Below are 25,680 nucleotides of genomic sequence, written 5' to 3' on the forward strand. Positions count from 1 at the left end.
ACCCCCCTGAGTCCAGGCTAGCTAGCACTCTCCCAGATCCCAGGCTAACTAGCAGCCCCCCTGAATTTAGGCTGGCTAGCAGCCTCTCAGAGCCCCAGCTAGCTAGCAACCTCCCGGAATCCTGGCCACCTAGTAACCCCCCTGACTCCAGGCTTGCTAGCAGCCTTCCTAGTGTCCCCGAGCTTCCTAGTGTCCCCAAGCTTCCTAGTGTCCCTGAGCTCCTTAGTGTCCCCAAGCTGCCCAGTGTCCCAGCACTGCCCAGTGTCCCCGAGCTTCGTAGTGTCCCCGAGCTTCCTAGTGTCCCCAAGCTGCCCAGTGTCCCAGCACTGCCCAGCGTCCCCGAGCTGCCTAGTGTCCCCAAGCTGCCTAGTGTCCCCAAGCTGCCCAGTGTCCCAGCACTGCCCAGCGTCCCCGAGCTTCCTAGTGTCCCCGAGCTTCCTAGTGTCCCCAAGCTGCCCAGTGTCCCAGCACTGCCCAGCTTCCCCGAGCTTCCTAGCGTTCCCGAGAGTTTTCTAGAGTTTCCTAGTGTCCCCGAGTTTCCTAGTGTCCCAGAGTTTCCGAGTTTCCTAGAGTTCCCGAGTTTCCTAGTGTCCCAAGGCGGTCCTTGATCCGGGATCCCCGGCTGGCTAGCGGCCTTCCTGATCCCCGGCTGACTAGTAGCTCTCCTGATCCCCAGCTAACTAGCAGCTTTCCTGATCCCCGGCTGGCTAGCAGCCCCCCTGAATCCAAGCTAGCTAACAACCCACCTGAGCCTAGGTTAGCTAGAAGCCTCCCTAGTCCCCGGCTGGTTGGCCACCCCCCTGAATCCTGGCTGGTGTCCAGCCCCCCTGAACTGGCTATAGCCGCCGCTGAGACTTTGCCGGTCCCCGGCACCCCTGTGACCGCCCCTGAGACCGCCCTTGAGACCACCCCTAGGACTTTGCCTTTGTTCTGCCCCCCTGAGACTTTGCCTGTGGTGGTCAGGCCGACTCCTGCCCCTCGTGCCCTGTCGGCGGTCAGGCCCACTCCTGCCCCTCGTGCCCTGTCGGCGGCCAGGCCCACTCCTGCCCCTCGTGCCCTGTCGGCGGTCAGGCCCACTCCTGCCCCTCGTGCCCTGTTGGCACCCCAGTCAACCTCTGCCCCGGTTGCCTGGCCACCTGACTCCAGCCCAGCTGATCCGCCGCCTGACTCCGGCCCAGCTGACCCGTCGCCAGGCCCCAGCCCAGCGGACCCGCCGCCTGGCTCCGGCCCAGCGGACCCGCCGCCTGGCTCTGGCCCAGCTGACCCGCCGCCTGACTCCAGCCCAGCTTTTTCCCCTGCTGATCGCAACAGTAGAAATAATATTTTTAATTGATTCGAATTTGGGAGAGTTAGGCAGTCTATAAATATTTCCAATAATTAACTGCTTGTTTTCATGAAGAGTGATTTTGATGAATAGTCCTTCAAAATGTACAGGAATCTCATTAGGAACCATAAGTTGAGAATATAAATTTGATAATACATAAGTGGCTACTCCGCCTCCCCTTGTGCTTCTGTCCGATCTAAACAGTTTATAATTGTCTATACTAATATCGGCGTCAGAGATGTTGCTGGTAAGCCAAGTTTCAGATAACATAATATTTGGATTATTATAGGCCAGCCACACTCGAAGTTGATCGATTTTGGGGAGTAGACTTCTAATATTCAGGTGCATAATGTAAAGACCTTTACCCATATTTATCAAAGAAAAAAATAAATAAAAATACAGTGACTAGTGAAGAGATCTATGCAAGTACATATTAAAAAATAAAAAAGAAGGTGGGTGAGCGCCATGGGAGTCAACACACACACAAAACCATATACACACACTCTACAAAAACAGACAGGTAAACAGCACTTCACGAAATGTGATCTGGTGAAGTGCTGTCCCAATCCCATTTATACCTATCTGAGCCCATGTGGCCTCACACACTCACTCATTTAGCACCTGAGATCAATTAAAGGGGTGATAAAATGCAAAACCAATTTTACCTTGTCATAGTTGAATAACGACAGTTCGGTGGGTAAATAGGACATACATAGAAGCTCAACATCCCATTGATACCCCTATCCTCTGCAAATCTCACATTTTGAAACTGCCGCTGAAAACGGGCGAATCTCAACAAAGCTGGAAGCTGACGTAAGCATCCCAACTCCTAGTCTTTGTCACGCCCCAACATTTGCATAGGCTCCACCACTGACCTGAGGTCAGCTTAGTCTTCTGAATCTAGCTAGGTCATGTAGATCTCCAGAGGTCTGCTATTTAATTACTAAATTCACTTCTGAGACTTTTTTTATGCGAGAAATCAACTATGTAGAGGTCAAATATGGGCCGTTTTATATACCGTTTTAAATTGATGGCTGACAGTGACAGAAGTCTGCTACTGAACATGCTCCTCTGTTTGATGAACATGCTGTGTAGTGGTGGCCCCGTGAATTGTTGTGATTGGTCGTAGTGTTATCCAATTGAGTTCAGTGAGATTTTCAAATGCATGCTTGGTGTCGCTCCTCGAGTTGGGCCATTTTCATTCCTCAATGCCAGACCCTTAATCTTTCGGATTTGGGTCTGCATTTCCAGGCTAATTAACAATTAGACAAACCATCAGCTATATAAAGTTACAAACTTACCTTCATGGTCTGAAGATGAAGATCCTGATGTCAGTGTGTTTGGACGTTCTGTTGTCTTTGATGTCTCTGATATCTCTAGTGTCTCATGGTGTCTCTCCCTCTTATTTATATTCTTAAAATTAATAAATTACTGAATAACTGCTGTTTCACAATGAACAATAAACATGTCCTTTGGATTAAACAACATTGTCAGCACCAAAATCTGACTCGCCCACACTTTTGGGAACTCTGAGGTCATAGGTTGTGATGATTCATTATAATCTGACCCCTTTATTTATGTAAACACGTCCCAGTACAACCCAGTAGAACACTTAACTATGTACTCAGTAATACACAGAGAACTGAATTCATCTATTTCCAACAATGTCAACAAACATGGAAACAGAATTATTACTTGTAAAATGTGTATCAACTGTAGTCACCCATATCTTATCTATTAGTGAACTTTGGAGGGAGAGTTGGAGTGATTTCATCAGTTAGATAACAGCTGAACTGTGGATCTGAGCCGGTAAACAGACCTCAGATCAGACTCAACACAAACACACTTTCAACCTTGGTTCTTCCCAGAAGGTGAGTTGGATCATGTATTCTTAACCCAGATTCTGATTGATTTTAGGTCTGAACTCGGTCCTCTGAGTTTTCTCTATGTGGCTCTTCCCAGAAGGTGAGTTCAATCTGTTTTTCTAGAAAGTACTGATTACAATGAACAGCATACTGGATTTGAAAATGTTCAGTTAAGTTGGTCTAGCCTTAATAAACTTGGGTTATTATTTGTAGGAGACAACATAGCCTATATTTATGTATTTAGCAGTAACTATTGGCCTGTTCAGCACCAGCACTGTCTTTCTCTGCTCTGTCTTTGGTGCTGAAACATTTTATCTTGACTGGAAAGCTGTTTTCTTTGTTCTTAATTACAACTTGTCTGATAATGTGTCTTTTCTTTGTGTTTTATTGACATAGGTTAACTTGGCTCAACAAGTGACACATTACAACATGGATTTATAGCTATTTTTGAGTTTTTTAACTGTTTTATTTTGAACTGATTTGGTAGCAGGGGGGCCGTGATGAAGCTCCGCCACCACTGTGCTGATTGTGCGGGTGTGCATGTGCGTGTGGGGGGCACGGTGTCTGTGTGTGTGTGTGTGTGTGTGTGTGTTTGTGTGTGGCTGCGTGTGTGTGTGTCTGTGTGTGGTCATGTTTGTGTGTGTGTGTGTGTGTGTGTGTGTGTGTGTGTGTGTGTGTGTGTGTGTGTGTTCGTTCTGATGGTTTCTAGGAAACGTTTCCTCTGGGGGGGGAGGGGAAGGGGTGTCTGTGTGCGGGTGCGTGTTTGTGTGCGTGCATGTGTGTGTGTGTGTGTGTGCCTGCGTGTGTGTGTGTGTGTGTCAGTGTATGTGGTCGTGTTTGTGTGCGGGTGCGTGGTTGTGTTTGTGCGTGTTAGTGTGTGTGTGTGTGCCTGCGTGTGTGTGTGTGTGTGTGTGTGTGTGTGTGTGTGTGTGTGTGTGTGTGTGTGTGTGGTTGTTCTGATGAAACTCCTCCCTGTGTGAATCTCTTCATGTGAACAGATGAGAACAGTTTTTTTTCTTTTTCTGATACATTTTAACCTGCATATCCTGACTAATAACTGTCACATACCAGCCATTAATCCAAAACTACTAATGATTTCTCCTCATTTTACTCAGACATTAGGTATAATTTCATGTAAATGAGGTCTGTTGACCATAAATGGGAATAAATACGTGTAAGACTAGTTGTGATGAGTTGGACTGAAGTTGGATAAAAGTAGTAACACAGAATTGAGTGATTAATTATAATTGTCTATGCTTCATAAACAAACAAAGCAGACCAGGTCACTTTTGACCTGTGAAGACACCCGGGGTCTCATTTATAAAACCGTGCGTAGGATCCTTACTATAAGTGTACGTACGCCCAAAAACCCAAAATGGCGTACGCCAAAAAAACCTCAGATTTATAAAACCGTGTGTACGCACATCTGTAAGCAAAGTTCCCTTTATAAATCACAGATTACCTACAAGTGTGCGTACGTGAATCCGCCTCTTATCCCGCCCTGTACACGCCCATTTTTAACCATAAATAGTCAATGCAAAGCACCTCATGAATGCTGATCAGTATGTTAATGACCCTGGCAGTTGTTACACGAATCATGATGACTGGTGGAGAAAAAGCAAAAAACCTCTCAGACTTTCAGGAATTGCTGCAAATTTAATTATAATTTCGGCCTGTTCTTGCACAGTGTATGGAACCCTGATTATAGACCACATATATTAATACGTCCAAAACGGCAGGCATTACGGCACTCGGAGACAGCTTCGATATACCAAACGTATTAACAGAACTATATATTATATCCAAACAAGCCTTAGTGATAAAGGTGAAGATTATATATAATATTTATTAAAAAACACTTAGCTGTCTGACATTTCCCTCTGGAAACAGCCGGTTGCCCCCAGAGTGGCGAGGACCAGTATTTGGACCAGGATGGCACGGTTCCGGTGCATTGTCCTCTCTACTGGACCCAATTCAGTACATAGATCCAAGAGCTCGGCTTTAGGGAATTTTAATCGGCATATTAGCCAGTCATCGTCATGGTCCCTGAAGTCTCTTTCTCTCCTGATTCTTCCATTAGTGTAGTCCTCCTGCAGGGCCAGCAGTGCCATCATGGAGCATTACGCACGGGGTCATCGCAGTATTTATATGTTTACAACAATGTGATTTTTAACACCTTGTCAACACAGCATCAACTAGTGGTATCCCTCACTCTGAGATACAATCTGCAGATGTCTCTGTGACCAAAAGAGGGCAGTGATTGATCATCACTTCTGTTTGTCAGGAAGGAAAACATTTCAACAGAGAGACAGAAAGACACAGTAGCTTCCTACAACTATCACTTTACAACGTTCTTAAAAACCTAAAAACTAACTTAAATACATTACAACTACCTCAAATAATTAACTAGCTCAACCTGAGTACAGCTAGCTCAAATACTTTATAACTAGCTCAAATACTGTACAGCTATCTTAAATACTGTACAGCTATCTTAAATACTGTACAGCTATCTTAAATACTGTACAGCTATCTTAAATACTGTACAGCTATCTTAATCTCCCAGGCCTACCCTGCTTGCTATCTTGTCTTGTGTTGTCTGTTGTTAACTTTTTAGAGACTCTCCCTGCAAGGCTCTACAAATACCCAAAATCATGGAACTGATTAATTGGTCTCTCAGCGCAATTGACACTGTATTCTCGAGGAGGAGCACTGGTACAGGTGAGCCAGCATGTCCTGACGGGACGTTTGTTGCGGGGTATACGATGGACGGCTGGGAGAAATGGCGTGTCGTGTGTCTCTGTGCTCTTTCCGTGGAGGATGTTGAGGATATCTACCTATTTGGAACCCTGATAACTGGACTGCTGCTGATTGGAGGATGCTTCGCTCTGGTTTATCGAGAAATTAAATTAAAGACTTTGGTAGCTGTCCAAAGCCCAAGGAAGCTGCCTGGCCTGACTGAAGCTGTTGAAAAAGCGATCAGTTTGCAAACTGGGACTATTAATCGCGTGATGGAAAACAACATGGTAATGACTTGGATACCATCATGAGGAAGGTCATGGATTTGGAAAGAAAAATTGACCAGTTGACCAGTTGAACGGATGAACAATAGAATGAATGTTTAAATTAGAGCAGCCATTCGTGTAGACCAAACAAATTTCATCTTTCGGCTCCCTTATCCTGAACGGCCTTGCCAAGGCCGTATCTTGGAACAAACAGTCACCCTGTTGGGGTAAGATGAAAGAAAGTGTAATAGGCAAACTTCTTCATGCAGGTTTAGTTATGAACAGTATTAAAGTTCTGACTGATAACGAGGACATTAAGGGTAACGATTGCACGAGAGATTAACGGCTGTATTTTCAGACTTTGACATTTGATGAGTATGCACAGTATTAAAGACAAATAATTAGTTATTTACACTGTGTTCTGCAGTTATCTAATGCTAGGGTATTTGATGCTATGCTGTATTCCATGCAGTCGGGCTGTCTCCTCCTCCTGCGCTCCATAGCGGACAATGTGACGGTGAGACAGTGCCAATTAAATATTAAGAACACATTTTTATTTAAGATTTGAGTTGGATTTTACAGTGTTTATGGAACAATTATCACTCAGTACAAGCGCAAATAACACTGCTGGATTTCATCTTCATGGTAACGTGGATGATATGGAGTGAAAGAATGTGCATGAGGCATCAATACTAGAAAACATTACGAGTAAATCCTATTTACTCTCTGCAATCTGACATCAGTTCACCACCTCACCATCTGCATCACCAATTCCCATTTTGTCTCCAAAATGTGCGTATGCATGGGTCAGAGTTAGAATCTTTGGCTGCTACTATTTTGACCCTTTGAGGCACCTGTACTTGTTGTCAAGCTGCCATGGACACTTCCTACCTCCTGCTGCAGCCATGGAGATGAACACAGTTCTAAATGTTTTACTTTAAAAAACTCCCAGACGGCTCCGTCGACAAGTAGAAAGCAATATGCACCTTGTGTGAAATGGAACTAAGATATCACCGAAGCACTTCAAGTTTAACCATCTACGAGCTAAGCATGCAGCTAGTTCAGCCAATCAGGTCGATGCTAGCAGACTCAGGCAAAGCTCCATGTTGGAGAGTACAAGTCGCCACAGACCTGTGGAGGAAACCAAATCTAAAAAATGAACTGAAGCGCTTGAGAAATGGCTGGCAACTAACTGCAGAACATCTTGTGCTGTATAATTTTTTTTTACATTTTTAAAAAGCAAGCTTAATGATTTTACCTCAGTCTTGTTGCACATCTTTTGATTTGAAATAATCAATCATCAATAATCATTTGATTCCCAATCAAGAAACACTGGTAAGAATTGGTTTACATAACCCTAAAACACACACACACACACACACACACACACACACAATCATGGAGACTCTAGGGCAGGGGGGGCGAACCTGTGGCTCTTGAGCCGTATGGTCGGCCTGCTCCTGTGAGGCTCTTCCTGTGTGGCTGGGGGCTGTGTCATTGGTTGATTGTTGTTTTTAACTTTTCTGAAACATACAGTATTTCAGATAAGTAAAAAAAAAACACATTTGAATGCATCTTCCAATACTGCCAATACATTTGCCAATTATTTTAAAATGGAAAATAATGCAGCAGAGTTTTGAGGACAGATTCTGCAACCTGAGGAAAAACAGTGGCCACAGATCACCTTCCTCGTTAACCCTTTCACTGCTGAATCCGATTGTTTGAAAGCCCCTTTAGTGACAGATGAGTGAGAGAGTTCTTCGAGTGGCCACAACCGAGTTCAAGCAAGACCTGAAAAGGATTGTAGATAACAAAGACTGTCAGGTTTCCCACTGAGTCAATCTAAGTGAGAAAATAAACTATGAAAACTGCTATGTATTATGACTGTCATCAGATCTGGAAGACACTGTTGCTGTTGTAGTGTGGACGTGCATGTGTTGTGTGGCTTTTTGCTATGGTGTGTTTTTTTTGTGGCTCTTTATACCTAACTGGTTGGCCACCCCTGCTCTAGGGGGTCACGTAAGGCTTATATCATGTGGACGCTCTGACTCAAATTGAAAAGTCAAAAGTGTGGACCAAACAAGGAAGATGTGGAAGGGCATACTGAAAGAATTTATTGAGATTGTATTTTAACTGTTCAGAATCAAAATAAAACAGAAAGAGGTAGCTTTAAATGTACTGTACGTGATATGAACATGAAGGTCCTCTTCATTACTAATATTTTTCATTATTCGTATGCTGTAGCTCATATTATGTTACTGGTAAAATTAAATAAGAAACCCATGCACTCAGTTTGCTAGTTTGGTTACCTAAACATGTGCAGTATGGTATCATCTTTGTCTGATTAATTGAATGCAGGTTAACTGTTGCTAACTGTGATGGTAAAATGTTTGTGTTCAAGTCCCTCACCTCTGTTGTGTCTCCTCTCCAGGGTGTTCGGGCTAAAAGAGTCCCCAGGGTATCGAGCCATCTTAAAGGTTCCGGGAGATACCATGTCTCAATTAGTGAAGGGGTGTTTGACTACCTTGATAAGTTGTTCAGTATGTTTGATTGCACTACGTAACATAATGTAACTTTACAACTATCTTAAATACTTTACAACTAGCTCAAATTCAGAATCAGATTAAAGCAGAAAGAGGTAGCTTTTAATGTACTGTATGTGATATGAATATTAATAAAAGGTATTATAAGAAAGTCCAGATACACAAGCACATTGATACAGTAATGTTATATTAAACAACAGTTTTCCAAAACAAATGTTGTGGAGTGAAAATTCAGCAACATTTTAAAATTGAAGTTTGTAATTTCCCACTGCAACTTTATTGTGTTGGTATTAGGGTCCATTAAACCGAGGTGTTTCTAATATTCTGTCCACCCTCATCTGTGTGATACCTCTGAGAATACCAACACTGAGTATTGATATGTATATTTAGTCCCTGAAGAAGATGTTGTAGTGTGTCTCTGTGACCAAAAGAGGGCAGTGATTGATCATCACTTCTGTTTGTCAGGAAGGAAAACATTTCAACACAGAGACAGAAAGACACAGTAGCTTCCTACAACTATCACTTTACAACGTTCTTTAAAACCTAAAAACTAACTTAAATACATTACAACTACCTCAAATAATTAACTAGCTCAACCTGAGTACAGCTAGCTCAAATACTTTATAACTAGCTCAAATACTGTACAGCTATCTTAAATACTGTACAGCTATCTTAAATACTGTACAGCTATCTTAATCTCCCAGGCCTACCCTGCTTGCTATCTTGTCTTGTGTTGTCTGTTGTTAACTTTTTAGAGACTCTCCCTGCAAGGCTCTACAAATACCCAAAATCATGGAACTGATTAATTGGTCTCTCAGCGCAATTGACACTGTATTCTCGAGGAGGAGCACTGGTACAGGTGAGCCAGCATGTCCTGACGGGACGTTTGTTGCGGGGTATACGATGGACGGCTGGGAGAAATGGCGTGTCGTGTGTCTCTGTGCTCTTTCCGTGGAGGATGTTGAGGATATCTACCTATTTGGAACCCTGATAACTGGACTGCTGCTGATTGGAGGATGCTTCGCTCTGGTTTATCGAGAAATTAAATTAAAGACTTTGGTAGCTGTCCAAAGCCCAAGGAAGCTGCCTGGCCTGACTGAAGCTGTTGAAAAAGCGATCAGTTTGCAAACTGGGACTATTAATCGCGTGATGGAAAACAACATGGTAATGACTTGGATACCATCATGAGGAAGGTCATGGATTTGGAAAGAAAAATTGACCAGTTGACCAGTTGAACGGATGAACAATAGAATGAATGTTTAAATTAGAGCAGCCATTCGTGTAGACCAAACAAATTTCATCTTTCGGCTCCCTTATCCTGAACGGCCTTGCCAAGGCCGTATCTTGGAACAAACAGTCACCCTGTTGGGGCTCTGCAAGCGAGACTCTCTTGGTTCCTCCCCCGTCTTCCCCACTGCCTGCTGATTGTCGTATCGGTTCTGGTCTGTTCAAGGGTGTCACCACGGCAACGTGCTGTGTTTTCGCTATAACATTCTGCGGACTGAGACACAAGTGGGGCTGCCGGGCTGTGTGTTTCTCAGCAGGCCAAACTCCCCCCCCCCACCCTATACTCCCAGTCCCACGCCTTCGCCGCTAAATGTGCAACTGTACATTTATGTTATGTTACATTATGTTGCTGCAGTGCAAATGTTACATATGTGCAAATACTGTTTGTGTGCTTACGTGCCGAGGTGTTTTTTCCTGTTCCCACACTGTTCTTATCTTTATGAGGATAGTCTGAGAGTTGCTTTATTTCCCTCTCCTCTCCATGTCATGCTGTATCTGTCCCTGCGAGAGTTAAGAGAGAGTTTTAAGTGCGCATGCGCGAAAGCTGCATGCTGCCTGTTCCTGCTCCAGCTGTTGTATATGTTGTTGTATACCTGAGTGGTAACAAAAAATAATTTCCTCCTAGGATTATTAAAGTATTTCTGATTCTGATTAAATACTTCACAACTATCTTAAATACTGTACAGCTATCTTAAATACTTTATTGGGACATTAAATCAACATTTTCTCTAATTTATTTTCAACTTGCCAGCTCATCTGTTAAAATACATTTCATCATTGTCGTGTCATTGTAACACTGACCTACAGCTAAACATTACATTTGTGTTGAATTAACGCTAATGTCTCTTACCTCCAGGTAGAAACTGTCCACCTCTCGATGTTACCAACACTCTTTCCATGAATTCGTTTTTTAGCTTTTGGCAAAGTGATCTCTCATGTTTTTCCAACACCCTCCAGCAAAATGTCTCTTCTTTTCTCTTCTATAAGAAGTAATGTTAAGTGGTTTTAACGGCATTTCACACCTGAATGTCCAAACCAATAGTCCAAACCAAGGATCAGCTGTTTAGTCTGGGCCAGGGTGGTGTCACAGCTGTAATTGTTTTATCAGATTAAAATGAAAAGTCCAAAAGTCTGGACCAAACGAGGTAGGTGTGAAAGGGCCCTTGATACTTCCCTACTGAATCACATGAGATCCATACTGAAAGATCTTATTGAGGTTGTATTTTAACTGTTCAGAATCAGAATAAAACAGAAAGAGGTAGCTTTAAATGTACTGTACATGATATGAACATAAATTAATGTAATGAAGGTCCTCTTCATTACTAATATTTGTCATCATTCGTATGCTGTAGCTCATATTATGTTACGGGTAAAATGAAATAAGAAACCCATGCACTCAGTTTGCTAGTTTGGTTACCTAAACATGTGCAGTATGGTATCATCTTTGTCTGATTAATTGAATGCAGGTTAACTGTTGCTAACTGTGATGGTAAAATGTTTGTGTTCAAGTCCCTCACCTCTGTTGTGTCTCCTCTCCAGGGTGTTCGGGCTAAAAGAGTCCCCAGGGAATCGAGCCATCTTAAATGTTCCGGGAGATACCATGTCTCAATTAGTGAAGGGGTGTTTGACTACCTTGATAAGTTGTTCAGTATGTTTGTTGCACTACGTAACATAATGTAACTTTACAACTATCTTAAATACTTTACAACTATAAACCCCAATTCCAATGAAGTTGGGACGTTGTGTAAAACGTGAATAAAAACAGAATACAATGATTTGCAAATCCTTTTCAACTTATATTACACTACAAAGACAAGATATTTAATGTTCAAAATTATGTTTTTGTTTTTGCAAATATTCACTCATTTTGAATTTTAATTTGAATTTGAAGTCTGACGAGTCCACATTTCAAATTGTTTTTGGAAATCATTATTCAACATACTATACTATGACTTTCTTGCAAAAATTATGACAAACGACTTTTTATTACATTTTTCACTTAGTATACTTTCACTTTTTTCAACATTATATACTATGACTTTTTCTACAGTATAGTATGTCGAAAAGAAGTTGAAAAAAGTCCTAGTCATGAAAATGAGATTGAAAATAAAAACTAAAACTAAACTTGACTTTTTAACTTTGCTTTTTTGATTTCCTTTCTTTTTTAAGTGTCATAATAATATATATATGTATATATATATATGTTATAATTTAATTATGCGCTGATTATTCCCACCAGTGTAGTAAAATAATATTTGTAATTTGTTTTCTTTTGATTTTTAATTTTAATTATGAATAAAAGTATCCTCCATAGAAGACAAAGTGAAGACATGAGATCATCTTAATGCTCAGCTTCTTATTTATTGTCACCGTACAGCAGATAAAGACTCACATTAGAGTTTCAAACCTCCACCAAACATCAACTGGCTGTCCTGAACTACAAAGATCTTTTTATACTTTTCATTTTATAACTTCTTTCTCTCTTTTAGACTCGTGTTATCAGTTCATGCAGTGATTAACAGCTGATCAGACTATATATGTGTTTCCATTTAAAGATTAAAAATACAAATGACAAAAACATTACCAAAGAGAAACCATATTAAGTTTAACAACATTAACACAATTTGTCACATTACAAGTTATATCATTATCGCGATATTCAACAACGTTATCGCACATTTTCCTCATATTGTGAACCGAACCGAGGAGCCGACGGCAGTCTTGCTGGAGGAGGAATCAGGAGGCGTGCAAGATGAAGACCGGAGGAGCAAGGGGAGGAGGAGAGTTGTGCTCTTAGCCTGAATGACAACTGAGCAGCAGAGAGAGACAGGTTTAAAACAGGGATGTCATGCTGTGATTGGCTCATGAAATTCGAGGTCACCTCTGATTGGTTAGATAAATGTGAATGCCTCTAGCAGCTGTGCAGAGAAAGAATGTGATTAAGTTTAGAAGTCTTCCTGCAAGAATTTACGCTGAGCTCCATTTCAATCAGGAAAGACTTCGGTGCAGATATGCAAAGATTTATTGTACGAATGCAGAATAAAAAACAAGTCCTGTCTTTGGAGATTAGACTCCATCATTATGAAATGATATATATTTTTAGGGGGTTTGAAAGCCCAGAAGCTGATCCCCCAAAACGTGATGAGAACTGGTGAAAGGAACATACTTACCTAAATGCCCGCAATGAATTATGAATTCATCCATTCATTCTTACCACGGCACAGCGACTGGGTTTAAAAATGAAAAGATGAAAATGCATATAGATGAGATGTCAACATGGAACAGTGCCAAATCAACTCGGTGACTGAGATATAATGTATATGAGATGCCGACATCAAATTGTGCAAATGGACTCATAGATGTGAGAATATAACAGAGATCAACACCACCACCAGTTATATGCATGCTGACCAGGATTATGGCCTTAGAGATCTCTGGGTTGAGAGGACGTCGCTGACATCGGGACAAATGTAAGAAGAGTAAGCAGAGGAAGACCATCTGCCGAGTTGCTGCAAGGACGTAGATGAAATGCCTTGATTTGCCACCGTAGTAGCACCTACACCTACACACAAACACAGGTATTAGTTAATGTGATCCTTAAACTAAAACAAATGAACTTAAATCAGTTCTACTACTTCCCCTGCCCAATACTGGACCAATTTCAAAGATTGTTGTTCACATCAGCCACTTAGACACAAAAACATAGGAAAATAGGGTCCAGGTTGGAAAAACAACGTTACCCTTTAAGGGGTTCGGTGTTTTAACCCAAGCCACAAACTTTTCTCTAATTTCAACTAGCCGTTTTGGTGTCTGGACTAAAAGTTGTTACCAGAGTCCCACCCCTTCACTAAACTAGCTGATATGTTAGTATCCAAACGCCTGCTCTATTGCCGTCCATTACACAAACTAAATTAGTAACGTTACAGGAACGCTGCTGAATGATGTTGTCACATTCAGTCATTAAGTTGGAGAGCTAGCAAACTGTCTTCCTGGAGCCTGAAGAGGTAAGTGATCAATATCCCTCTGAAAATCCATTATTTTTATTTTTTATTTAACCAGGTAGGCCGTTGAGAACAGATTCTCATTTGCAACGGATCTGGCCAAGAAAAGCGTAGGAGTGCAAGACAACAAAAAGTTTCACATTCAATACATTACAAGAATACAGAATACAGTATGCTACATAAAGAGCAAAATATGTGGGCATTACAAATGCCGGCAAGTAGTGAGGTGTAAGTAAGTCGATAGATGTGCAATATACATGGTTGTTTTTCTAGAAAGTACTGATTACAATGCACTGCATACTGGATTTGAAAATGTTCAGTTAAGTTGGTCTAGCCTTAATAAACTTGGGTTATTATTTGTAGGAGACAGCCTATATTTATGTATTTAGCAGTAACTATTGGTCTGTTGAGCAGTTTGTGTTTTATTGACATAGGTTAACTTGGCTCAACAAGTGACACATTACAACATGGATTTATAGCTATTTCAGAGTTTTTTAACTGTTTTATTTTTAACTGATTTGGTAGCGGGGGGGGGTGATGAAGCTCCGCCACCACTGCGGTGAGAGTCTAGCTCTGCAGGGTTAATATCTGCAGCCAATCACATCTCTCCATGATGATGTCACTTCCAGTAAACAAACTGCTGCTGATCTGTGTGTGTGTGTGTGTGTGTGTGTGTGTGTGTGTGTGTGTGTGTGTGTGTGTGTGTCTCAATACTCTGCAGGATTAGAGCCATTTTTTTTATTTTAAAGCTTCAATTCACTATCTAAGAAGTTATATTTAGTGAAATATTTCAATTGTCAGTAATACTTTAACAGTTTAACCGGTATGGTTTAATATAAGTATTTTCAGTAATTGTTTTACTAATTCTATGTGATTATTTTTAGTTTGTTTTTAGTAATATGTAAGTAATGTAGAAATGTTTTTTATGAAGAAAACATTAAAGAGGTTTTTAAGAAGATCATCTCGTAGCTTCCCCCCCCCAAAATGTGTTCATGTCTAACAGTCGGTGCTGTTGTGTGATGTCCTGCTCCAGCTGTTGCTTTTTGTTCAGCTGATACGAGGAGAGTTGTAACTGATTTCAGACCCATCATGAGTCCATCTTCCATTAGAGAGTCCAGACAGAAAGACTCAGGAGACAAAGTGAAGACATGAGATCATCTTAATGCTCAGCTTCTTATTTATTGTCACCGTACAGCAGATAAAGATTTACATTAGAGTTTCAAACCTCCACCAAACATCAACTGGCTGTCCTGAACTACAAAGATCTTTTTATACTTTTCATTTTCTTTACTTCTTTCTCTCTTTTAGACTCGTGTTATCAGTTCATGCAGTGATTAACACCTGATCAGACTATATATGTGTTTCCATTTAAAGATTATGGGCCCTACTTTCCTGCTGCAGCCGCCCAACTGGAGACACATCTGACTTTTCTTCCACGTTGCAGCGAGCTGCGACTGCTTTAAACCATCACAGACGGTAACAAGATTTACAAACATCAGTTGGTTTTCTTGTGCTGGTGCCCAGTTTCAGGAAAATACGACCTGTTGTGAGATTAAATGATTAATAAGTGAAAGAGAAAGAAATCAGAAGAGATGAGCTGATATTCTGCTGTACGTTGGTCCTGGAGAACTACAGCACAGGACGGATCTTCATGCTGATGCTCTTCAGGGAGTAGTTACGACCTTTCCATTGTACCCAATCCACTCCAACACCAGTGATAGTGCTGTCAGCCCCCCAACGATACACACCATTTGGATTTGTAACGTAACAGTTGTTGTACCAGAACGCCCCCAGGAATGATCTGGCACAGTTCCTTGAATTGGAGTCCTGGTCTTTGTCGAAGGTGGAGAACTTCTGTCCACTGTGATAACACAGGGAGTCTCCTACAGAAACACAACAAGTTTATAATCACAACATTATGATACAACTAACAATGATATATATATTTGGAGTGTATTTACTCCAGTAAATACCACAGTCTTCTTATCTACCTACAGTAAGTATAACTAAATAATACAACTATTGAACTAACAACACTGGACTGGTGACGTTTAATGTTTATTATGGGATGTATATTTAATTAAAACAATAAATCTACAGATTGAGTCATTTATAACACTTTTCGGTACTTCCCCCTTACCCTCAATCCGTAATAGAATTAACATTTCAGATGTAAAAAATAATTCCAAACCTATTTATCCTATTTACTCTGAACATTTTGTTATTTATTAAAAACATTTTACACTCCACACAAAATAAACCCCTCCCCCTCCCGTCCCTACAACCTATTAAATCAAATATTTATTAATTTCTTAACTACACTGTAACTTTTATTATTTGTATCTTATTCTATTTTGGCCTTTTTAATTTTATCTTTTTATGACGGTTTAAATTTATTTTTGTTTTATGTAAAGTTTTATGTAAAGCTTTTTTACTGAAATGTGGTACGTGTATAGAAACGAAACACTCGCGACCACTTTATTGACATTGACGTGACTCCCCATCATTTGAACAAAGAGTCGTATTTTGGTCTGTCTGAACTTCAACTCTGCAGACGGGTGTATCGGCACTGAGCCCTGCAGAATCAGTCATCCGTATTAGCTCCGTAATTCGGTCGGTACCTTAAAAAGTTCAGGATACGGTACCCAACAATAAACCTGATAAACACTCAAATCATTGACAATGTTTGTTTGCTCTTAAATTTCTTCATTAAAACAGAATTAGATAAAAATATGAAATCATGTGATTCATGAAATGTAAACAGAGGACTGATTTGATTTCTCAGCAACTCGTTTAACTCTTTGTTTAGTTGTTTTGGGACAAGTATGTATCATGAACCAATGTCACACTCCACAACATTAATGGCTGAAATTCTCGTCCTTAATGTGGAAACCTCACCTGCTCCTCCATTAATGAATCCAGATACATGCAGTGTGTATCCGGAGGACTCAGAGTCGATGGAGAACGAGGAGTAACGAGCGAACGTTTTGTTTCCTTCAAAGTCCTCCATGTCGACCAGCAGCTCGTACCTTCTCCTCTGAGTCAGGTGGTAGAGAGACTCCAGACCTGAAAACAAACAAACATTTAGAAACAGTTTGATGAAGTCATGACTGTTAGTTTGGTTTCATTCCTCACCGAGCCAGTACTCTCCAGCAGCGATACCAAAGCCGGTCTTGTATTGATCCCAGCCCCTGTAGAAGTTCACCGTGCCGTCCATCCTCCTCTGGAACACCTGGGGGGGACGGGATGGGGGGTTAACTAGATAAACACACAAAATATGTGACAGCTCATGTTTCCAGACAACAAGGATTTACTGGGATGTGATTTATTGTGAAGGAACTACAGGAACTGTTGACTTCAGTTAAAATACTCACCGTCCACCGTCCTCCTTCTGAACCCATGTCACAGTACACCTACACACAAACACACACACACACACACACACACACACACACACACACACACACACACACACACACACACACACAGGTATTAGTTAATGTGATTGTGGGGGTTAACCATAGACTGCAAAAATGTATTCCGGGTTTGAAAAGTGAAGCCATATGAAGGATAACAGTGTTATCTGAGTGCATTTATTATGTTGTTTGATTTGTGTGTTTTGTAGTTTTGTTTATGTTTATGGAATTTTTTGTCTGTGTCCTAGTGTGAAGGATCTGGAATATGAATAATGAGATGTATTTTTGAAATATCTTTACACTGTTTATGTAAAATAAAATAAAAAAATATAATAAAAGAAAGAAAAAAAATGAAGGATGGAACATGACTTAAGTCTCAAATAAATAAATAAATAGTTATGCAGATATATGCAGTATGCATTTATGTATTTATTCCTGTATTTATGTATTTATGTATTCATTTACTTCAGCATTTCTTTATGCATTTATTCATTTATGAGAATGCCTCTGGTTCCCCCAGTTGGAGCTGGTTAATGTGGCTCAGGAAAGGGAAGTTTGGGGTCCCCTGCTGGAGCTGCTGCCCCCGCGACCCGACCCCAGATAAGCAGACGAAGATGGATGGATGAAAGAGATTCTACAATTGTACAAGGTTCCATCTAACCTGGTGCATTATTAAAAGTATTGTTTACATAATGTGTACTTTTTATTTAACACACAAGGTTCAGCTCTACAGACTCTAAAGTGAGTATTGACTTACATTTCCTTCAGATATCTTTAGGTGAGATTCCAAAGGACCCATTTTTAAAAATGGCCATGCCAGTTTTGTCCTCACCATCGGTTTTTAACCCCGACCCCTTCCCAACAAGCTAGCATGACATAGTTGGTGCCAATGGTCTTCTAGTTTCTTATGATACAGACGGATCAATTCTGGACAGAGCCTCTTAAAAGATGAACCTCAGGATTTAATGAATTGATTGTTCATTCCATCTTCCATCTTCTTCCGCTTATCCGGTAACGGGTCGCGGGGGTAGCAGCTCCAGCAGGGGACCCCAAACTTCCCTTTCCCGAGCCACATTAACCAGCTCCGACTGGGGGATCCCGAGGCGTTCCCAGGCCAGGTTGGAGATATAATCCCTCCACCTAGTCCTGGGTCTTCCCCGAGGCCTCCTCCCAGCTGGACGTGCCTGGAACACCTCCCTAGGGAGGCTCCCAGGGGGCATCCTTACCAGATGCCCGAACCACCTCAACTGGCTCCTTTCGACGCGAAGGAGCAGCGGCTCTACTCCGAGCTCCTCACGGATGACTGAGCTTCTCACCCTATCTCTAAGGGACACGCCAGCCACCCTCCTGAGGAAACCCATTTCGGCCGCTTGTACCCTGGATCTCGTTCTTTCGGTCATGACCCAGCCTTCATGACCATAGGTGAGGGTAGGAACGAAAACTGACCGGTAGATTGAGAGCTTTGCCTTCTGGCTCAGCTCTCTTTTCGTCACAACGGTGCGATAAATTGAGTGTAATACCGCACCCGCTGCGCCGATTCTCCGACCAATCTCCCGCTCCATTGTTCCCTCACTCGCGAACAAGACTCCAAGGTACTTGAACTCCTTCACTTGGGGTAAAGACTCATTCCCTACCTGGAGAAGGCACTCCATCGGTTTCCTGCTGAGAACCATGGCCTCAGATTTAGAGGTGCTGATCCTCATCCCAGCCGCTTCACACTCGGCTGCGAACCGATCCAGTGAGTGCTGAAGGTCACAGGCCGACGATGCCATCAGGACCACATCATCTGCAAAAAGCAGCGATGAGATCCCCAGCTCACCAAACTGCAACCCCTCTCCACCCCGACTACGCCTCGATATCCTGTCCATAAATACTACAAACAGGATTGGTGACAAAGTGCAGCCCTGGCGGAGGCCAACTCTCACCTGAAACGAGTCCGACTTACTGCCGAGAACCCGGACACAGCTCTCGCTTTGGTCGTACAGAGATTGGATGGCCCTGAGAAGGGACCCCCTCACCCCATACTCCCGCAGCACCTCCCACAGTGTCTCCCGGGGGACACGGTCATACGCCTTCTCCAGATCCACAAAGCACATGTAGACCGGTTGGGCATACTCCCAGGCTCCCTCCAGGATCCTTGCGAGAGTAAAGATCTGGTCCGTTGTTCCACGACCAGGACGGAATCCGCATTGTTCCTCCTCAACCTGAGGTTCGACTATCGACCGAACCCTCCTTTCCAGCACCCTGGAGTAGACTTTACCGGGGAGGCTGAGAAGTGTGATACCCCTGTAATTGGCACACACCCTCTGGTCCCCCTTTTTGAAAAGGGGAACCACCACCCCGGTCTGCCACTCCTTAGGCACCGTCCCCGACTTCCACGCAATGTTGAAGAGGCGTGTCAACCAAGACAACCCCTCCACACCCAGAGCTTTAAGCATTTCTGGACGGATCTCATCAATCCCTGGGGCTTTGCCACTGTGGAGTTGTTTAACTACCTCAGCAACTTCCACCAGGGAAATTGACGACAATCCCCCATCATCCTCCAGCTCTGCCTCTACCATAGAGGGCGTATTAGTCGGATTTAGGAGTTCCTCAAAGTGCTCCTTCCACCGCCCTATTACCTCCTCAGTTGAGGTCAGCAGCGTCCCATCCTTACTGTACACAGCTTGGATGGTTCCCCGCTTCCCCCTCCTGAGGTGGCGAACGGTTTTCCAGAAGCACCTTGGTGCCGACCGAAAGTCCTTCTCCATGTCTTCTCCGAACCTCTCCCACACCCGCTGCTTTGCCTCTTTCACGGCAGAGGCTGCAGCCCTTCGGGCCCTTCGGTACCTTGCAACTGCCTCCGGAGTCCCCTGGGATAACATATCCCAGAAAGACTCCTTCTTCAGTCGGACGGCTTCCCTGACCACCGGTGTCCACCATGGTGTTCGTGGGTTGCCGCCCCTTGAGGCACCTAAGACCCTAAGACCACAGCTCCCCGCCGCAGCTTCAGCAATGGAATCTTTGAACATTGTCCACTCGGGTTCAATGCCCCCAGCCTCCACAGGGATGCACGAAAAGCTCCGCTGGAGGTGTGAGTTGAAAGTCTGTCGGACAGGGGCCTCCTCCAGACGTTCCCAGTTCACCCGCACTACCCGTTTGGGTTTACCAGGTCTGTCCAGAGTCTTCCCCCACCCTCTGACCCAACTCACCACCAGATGGTGATCAGTTGACAGCTCTGCCCCTCTCTTCACCCGAGTGTCCAAAACATACGGCCTCAGATCAGATGAAATGATTATAAAATCGATCATTGACCTTTGGCCTAGGGTGCTCTGGTACCAAGTACACTTATGAGCATCCCTATGTTCGAACATGGTGTTCGTTATAGACAATCCATGACTAGCACAGAAGTCCAACAACAAACAACCACTCTGGTTTAGATCAGGGAGGCCGTTCCTCCCAATCACGCCTCTCCATGTGTCTCCATCATTGCCCACGTGCGCGTTGAAGTCCCCCAGCAGAACTATGGAGTCCCCTACTGGAGCCCCATACAGGACTCCATTCAAGGTCTCCAAGAAGGCCGAATACTCCGAGCTCTTGTTTGGTGCATACGCACAAACAACAGTCAGAGTTTTCCCCCCCACAACCCGCAGGCGTAGGGAGGCGACCCTCTCGTCCACCGGGGTAAACTCCAACGTAGCGGCGCTCAGCCGGGTGCTTGTGAGTATCCCCACACCCGCCCGGCGCCTCACACCCTGGGCAACTCCGGAGAAGAAAAGAGTCCAACCCCTATCCAGGAGTATGGTTCCAGAACCGAGACTGTGCGTAGAGGTAAGCCCCACCAGATCCAACTGGTAGCGCTCCACCTCCCGCACAAGTTCCGGTTCCTTCCCCCACAGAGAGGTGACGTTCCACGTCCCCAGAGCCAGCGTCTGCTGCCCGGGTCTGGTCCGTCGAGGCCCCTGACCTTCACTGTCACCCATGTGGCAGCGCACCCGACCCCAGCGGTTCCTCCCACAGGTGGTGGGCCCATGGGTTGGAGAGAGAGGTGCCACGTAGCTTTGTCGGGCTGTGCCCAGCCGGGCTCCGTGGCAAACCCGGCCACCAGGCGCTCGCTGACGGGCCCTCCATCTGGGCCTGGCTCCAGACGGGGGCCCTGGGCTTCCTCCGGGCAGGGTCACATCATCTCTACCTCGTTTTTTCATTGGGTTTTTGAACCATTCTTTGTCTGGCCCCTCACCTGAGACCACTTTGCCTTGGGAGACCCTACCAGGAGCACAAAGCTCCAGACAACACAGCCCTCAGGTTCATAGGGACACACAAACCTCTCCACCACGATAAGGTGATGGAATTGATTGTTGGAACATATAAATAAAGATTGATTTGATTGGGGAAATCAATTTATTTTGAATCCAGCCCTAATCTGTTGTATCAGAAGCATCAGTCAGAACTTGTAACTTCACATTATTATCATCTGAAGTTCAACCTGCGTCCCAGAGAGGATGAAGTGTACCTGGACAGCAGACGTGGCTCCGATGGGATAGATGGTGTACACTCCACTGGGTCGGCTGTTGTCATTATTATAAATGTCACTGCAGTCTACCGGCAGAACGAGCTGCTGGCAGCTGGTCAACAGGGGGGCCAGCAGGAGGAGGACGACTGAAACCAGCTGGAACAGAAGAGATTTTGTCATTTAGTTTGATCAAGAACAAATTTCTTTGACCTCTGCAGCAGGATCAGGGAGACTCTGCTGTCGTTGATGCATTCTCATTTTGGTTGGTGCTGATTTGAAAACAAACTGTGCTGACATCGTACTCTATGTGGGTTTTTCCACAGGGTTCTCCCCCTGCGTTGGTATCTCTCTCATGCAGAGCTAGAATACTCTGTAAAGCAAGATGAAGACTTTTGCTTTCACTGTCCAAATTCTGGGGCCACAAATGATTAAAATGTGCTTGTGCTGAAGCTGTTAACATACTGAAACTACTGATTAACAATTAGACAAACCATCAGATATATAAAGTTACAAACTTACCTTCATGGTCTGAAGATGAAGATCCTGATGTCAGTGTGTTTGGACGTTCTGTTGTCTTTGATGTCTCTGATATCTCTAGTGTCTCATGGTGTCTCTCCCTCTTATTTATATTCTTAAAATTAATAAATTACTGAATAACTGCTGTTTCACAATGAACAATAAACATGTCCTTTGGATTAAACAACATTGTCAGCACCAAAATCTGACTCGCCCACACTTTTGGGAACTCTGAGGTCATAGGTTGTGATGATTCATTATAATCTGACCCCTTTATTTATGTAAATACGTCCCAGTACAACCCAGTAGAACACTTAACTATGTACTCAGTAATACACAGAGAACTGAATTCATCTATTTCCAACAATGTCAACAAACATGGAAACAGTATTATTACTTGTAAAATGTGTATCAACTGTAGTCACCCATCTCTTATCTATTAGTGAAATTTGGAGGGAGAGTTAGAGTGATTTCATCAGTTAGATAACAGCTGAACTGTGGATCTGAGCCGGTAAACAGACCTCAGATCAGACTCAACACAAACACAAGTATTACTTAATGTGATCCTTTAACTAAAACTGGATCCAAATGTACTTAAATCAGTTTTACTACTTTGCCTGACCTTATATAAACTGGGAACTATATTCTCAGAAAGGCGAAGCAGTGCTACTTCTGCTACCTGGGCGGAGTGGTATGCTGGCAGCACCTGAAAAGCCCCGAGCAGAGAGTAGCTCGTAAGTAGTAACTTCTCACAGAAGTTTCTGCAATATGAGCCATCACTGGACAATATTCTGCACTATGCATATTTATTTATTTATCACTTTGTTACCTTCAACTGTGCAATATGTCATATCTACTCATCCGCACCTTACTCATCTGTATATCTGTGTATATATACTGTCTGTTTATATAAGGATGTTTATTGTGTAAATATCTGTTTTTTAATACTATTATTATTATAACTGCTTCTATTTTTCTTGTTCTTATACTTTATGTTTATTTTTTCTCCTATGTCTACTTTATGTGTATTTGTGTTATTCTGATGTGTGTACATTGTTTTTCTTTTGAGCCGCTGTAGCACAGGAATTTCCCCAGTGTGGGATTAATAGTCTATCTTATCTTACGCTCTTGTTGTCATACAATTTTTTGTACATCTACTGATCTGCATCACTATGTAGACCACATTCTGCATCAATTGTACATTGACTCTCTACTACATCTCAGCATTTGTATAGACTGTCTATTCATGCATATTGTGTTATATGACTTTGTGCAATGGTGCAGGCTCAACCATCTGCAGCTGAACGCAACAAAGACCAAGGAGTTGGTGGTGGATTTCAGGAGATCTAAGCCACACATGCTACCAGTCTCCATTGAAGGGGTCAATGTGGAGGTGGTCAGCACATATAAGTGCCTGGGGGTACACATGGACAACAAACCATGACAAACAGACTGAGAAATTCCAGTCCATTTTCATTTGATATATGGATTTCATGACAATTAAAACTAGTTTTGGCATAGACCATAACTACCCCTCCCTTTGAGCCCAATCTGTCCCTTCTATAGATATTATAACCTGCTACTGATAGAACTGCTAAGGGTGAATATTCATGTAGCCAGGTTTCAGACAGGCAGAGAAAATCAAAATTAGATTCAGTAAGAAGATGTTGGACTTGGTCACTTTTTGACTTGATGCTGCATATGTTTAAATGTCCACATAATACGTGATTAGCATACTTAGCTTGTAGATGGTAGCTTCAACTTGAAGTGCTTCGGTGATATCTTAGTTCCATTTCACACAAGGTGCATATTGCTTTTGACTTGTCGACGGAGCCGTCTGGGAGTTTTTTTAAGTAAAATGTGGCATTTAGAAGTGTGTTGTTCATCTCCATGGCTGCAGCAGGAGGTAGGAAGTGTCTATGGCAGCTTGACAACAAGTACAGGTGCCTAAAAGGGTCAAAATAGTAGCAGCCAAAGATTCTAGACCGTAGCGGTTCTTCATAACAAAGATTATTTGGTAACAGTACCAGTGACGGTGTGAAATAAAGAATCTTTGGTGCACGCGATTAACGTGATGAACACAACCATAACGTGTTATGCTCTGTCTTTAATCTCATCGTGAGTAACGTGTTAATGCTGACAGCCCGAGTATCTACACATCATTTAAATGACGGGACAAAGTCTGGGTAATGAGCTGCCAGAACTTCTGTTAATTTACAGATTTATTTCTCCGAGTGAACATCTGTCAAACTTTGAAAGAACGCTGCTTGAGGCTGTAGAGATTGCGCAATAGTTTCATGGTGTTTTAGGGAAATATGTGTTACGTGCAGAATGTTTTAACAACAGGATGTGTGCAGTACTTTATTTATAACTCAAGGCTTTATTAATGATGCAGCTTGAAGTCCAAAACTAATGTCCCTAAAGAGACGATAAAGTATATCACATAGTATCGGATAAAATCGTTGAAATGTGTGTCCTGTATTAACTGAGATGACAAGAGTGGCTTTGTCCTGAAAGAACTGGGTAAACATGTTAATATTTAATAGAAGAAGTGTTGTGTAATCTGTAAACAGAAGTGAACATGTTCTCTAAACTCAGGTGTGTACACACAGGAGGCGTGTCTGAACAAACATTAGGCTGGTTGGAGATGAACTGCGCCTCGCCTGTAAAGTGGACGAGAGCAGCCGCACAACATGTGTTCTGTACAGAATAAGCCTTTAAATCAGACTAATAGCAGTTAAAATCCCTCTAATTCAAAATCAATAGAAAGTTTATATAAATCGTCATGTTGAGGCGATTCTGAACCAATCAGCTGTAAGATCAGCTGAGAGGCCGGCGTTTCCCAGCATGCTCTGCGTCAGCCTGGGTCTTGCAGTCGGTGAAAAGCAACTGCGCTGCCTGCTCTCAAACCTTGGCCTTGATCTTGTGAGGTTATCGTTGCCCACAGGCAAGGGTGGACTGGCCATCTGGCATACCGGGCACTTTGCAGCAAGTGCCTTGGCACTTTCCGGCCCATGAACCGGCCCATAAAAGTGGTAGGCCTAGATCTGTGGCCCATTGTTTTTTCAATTGACACTGGGCTGGCCCAAAACACTTTAGTCAAAAATATCACATAGGCTAGGTTTTCTGTCCCTATAAAAACACCCCCTTCTTTCACAATGAAATGGAATAGTCCGTAATGGTGTGCGGCGTGAAAGATAAACACACAGTGACAGGAGAACTGCATGCAGTTTC

General features: G+C 43.0%; 2 protein-coding genes across 4 annotated transcripts in view; both read right to left on the reverse strand.

Moving 5' to 3' along the window:
- LOC116058009 (microfibril-associated glycoprotein 4-like) overlaps positions 1 to 25,680 on the reverse strand; it is a 51,580-nt gene that overhangs the window by 8,872 nt on the left and 17,028 nt on the right. Inside the window, exon 1 of one of the 2 annotated variants that reach the window (XM_031310627.2) lies at positions 2,626 to 2,748. The exons of the other annotated variant lie outside the window; for it this stretch is intronic. Within the exon in view, the coding sequence (XP_031166487.1) occupies positions 2,626 to 2,631 (6 nt within the window). The 5' untranslated portion in view covers positions 2,632 to 2,748. Of the gene's footprint in view, positions 1 to 2,625; positions 2,749 to 25,680 lie in introns of those variants that run through there. 2 annotated transcript variants of the gene reach the window in all.
- Positions 15,177 to 22,571, reverse strand: LOC116058003 (microfibril-associated glycoprotein 4-like). Of its 2 annotated transcripts, XM_031310616.1 has the most exons (6): positions 22,450 to 22,571; positions 21,931 to 22,086; positions 17,397 to 17,435; positions 17,158 to 17,254; positions 16,921 to 17,088; positions 15,177 to 15,905 (listed from the first exon to the last, which is right to left on the reverse strand). In XM_031310616.1, the coding sequence occupies exons 1-6, from the start codon at positions 22,453 to 22,455 to the stop codon at positions 15,652 to 15,654; spliced, it is 720 nt and encodes a 239-aa protein (XP_031166476.1). In that variant the 5' UTR covers positions 22,456 to 22,571; the 3' UTR covers positions 15,177 to 15,651. The 2 variants fall into 2 exon arrangements, with proteins under 2 accessions (XP_031166476.1, XP_031166475.1); XM_031310615.1 differs by lacking the exon at positions 22,450 to 22,571 and having other exon boundaries at positions 21,931 to 22,110.

This window comes from Sander lucioperca, chromosome 22, assembly GCF_008315115.2.
Source record: "Sander lucioperca isolate FBNREF2018 chromosome 22, SLUC_FBN_1.2, whole genome shotgun sequence".
NCBI classification, from domain to species: domain Eukaryota; kingdom Metazoa; phylum Chordata; class Actinopteri; order Perciformes; family Percidae; genus Sander; species Sander lucioperca.

Bases quoted from the DNA above. Each gene is read 5' to 3' on its own strand.
- LOC116058003 (XM_031310615.1), bottom strand. From the start codon at position 22,110: ATGACAAAATCTCTTCTGTTCCAGCTGGTTTCAGTCGTCCTCCTCCTG. The intron at 17,436-21,930 runs GTACACTTCATC...GTTTGTGTGTAG, and splicing joins GAGCCACGTCTGCTGTCCAG to GTGTACTGTGACATGGGTTC. The intron at 15,906-16,920 runs GTGAGGTTTCCA...GTGTTTCTGTAG, and splicing joins ATTCATTAATGGAGGAGCAG to GAGACTCCCTGTGTTATCAC.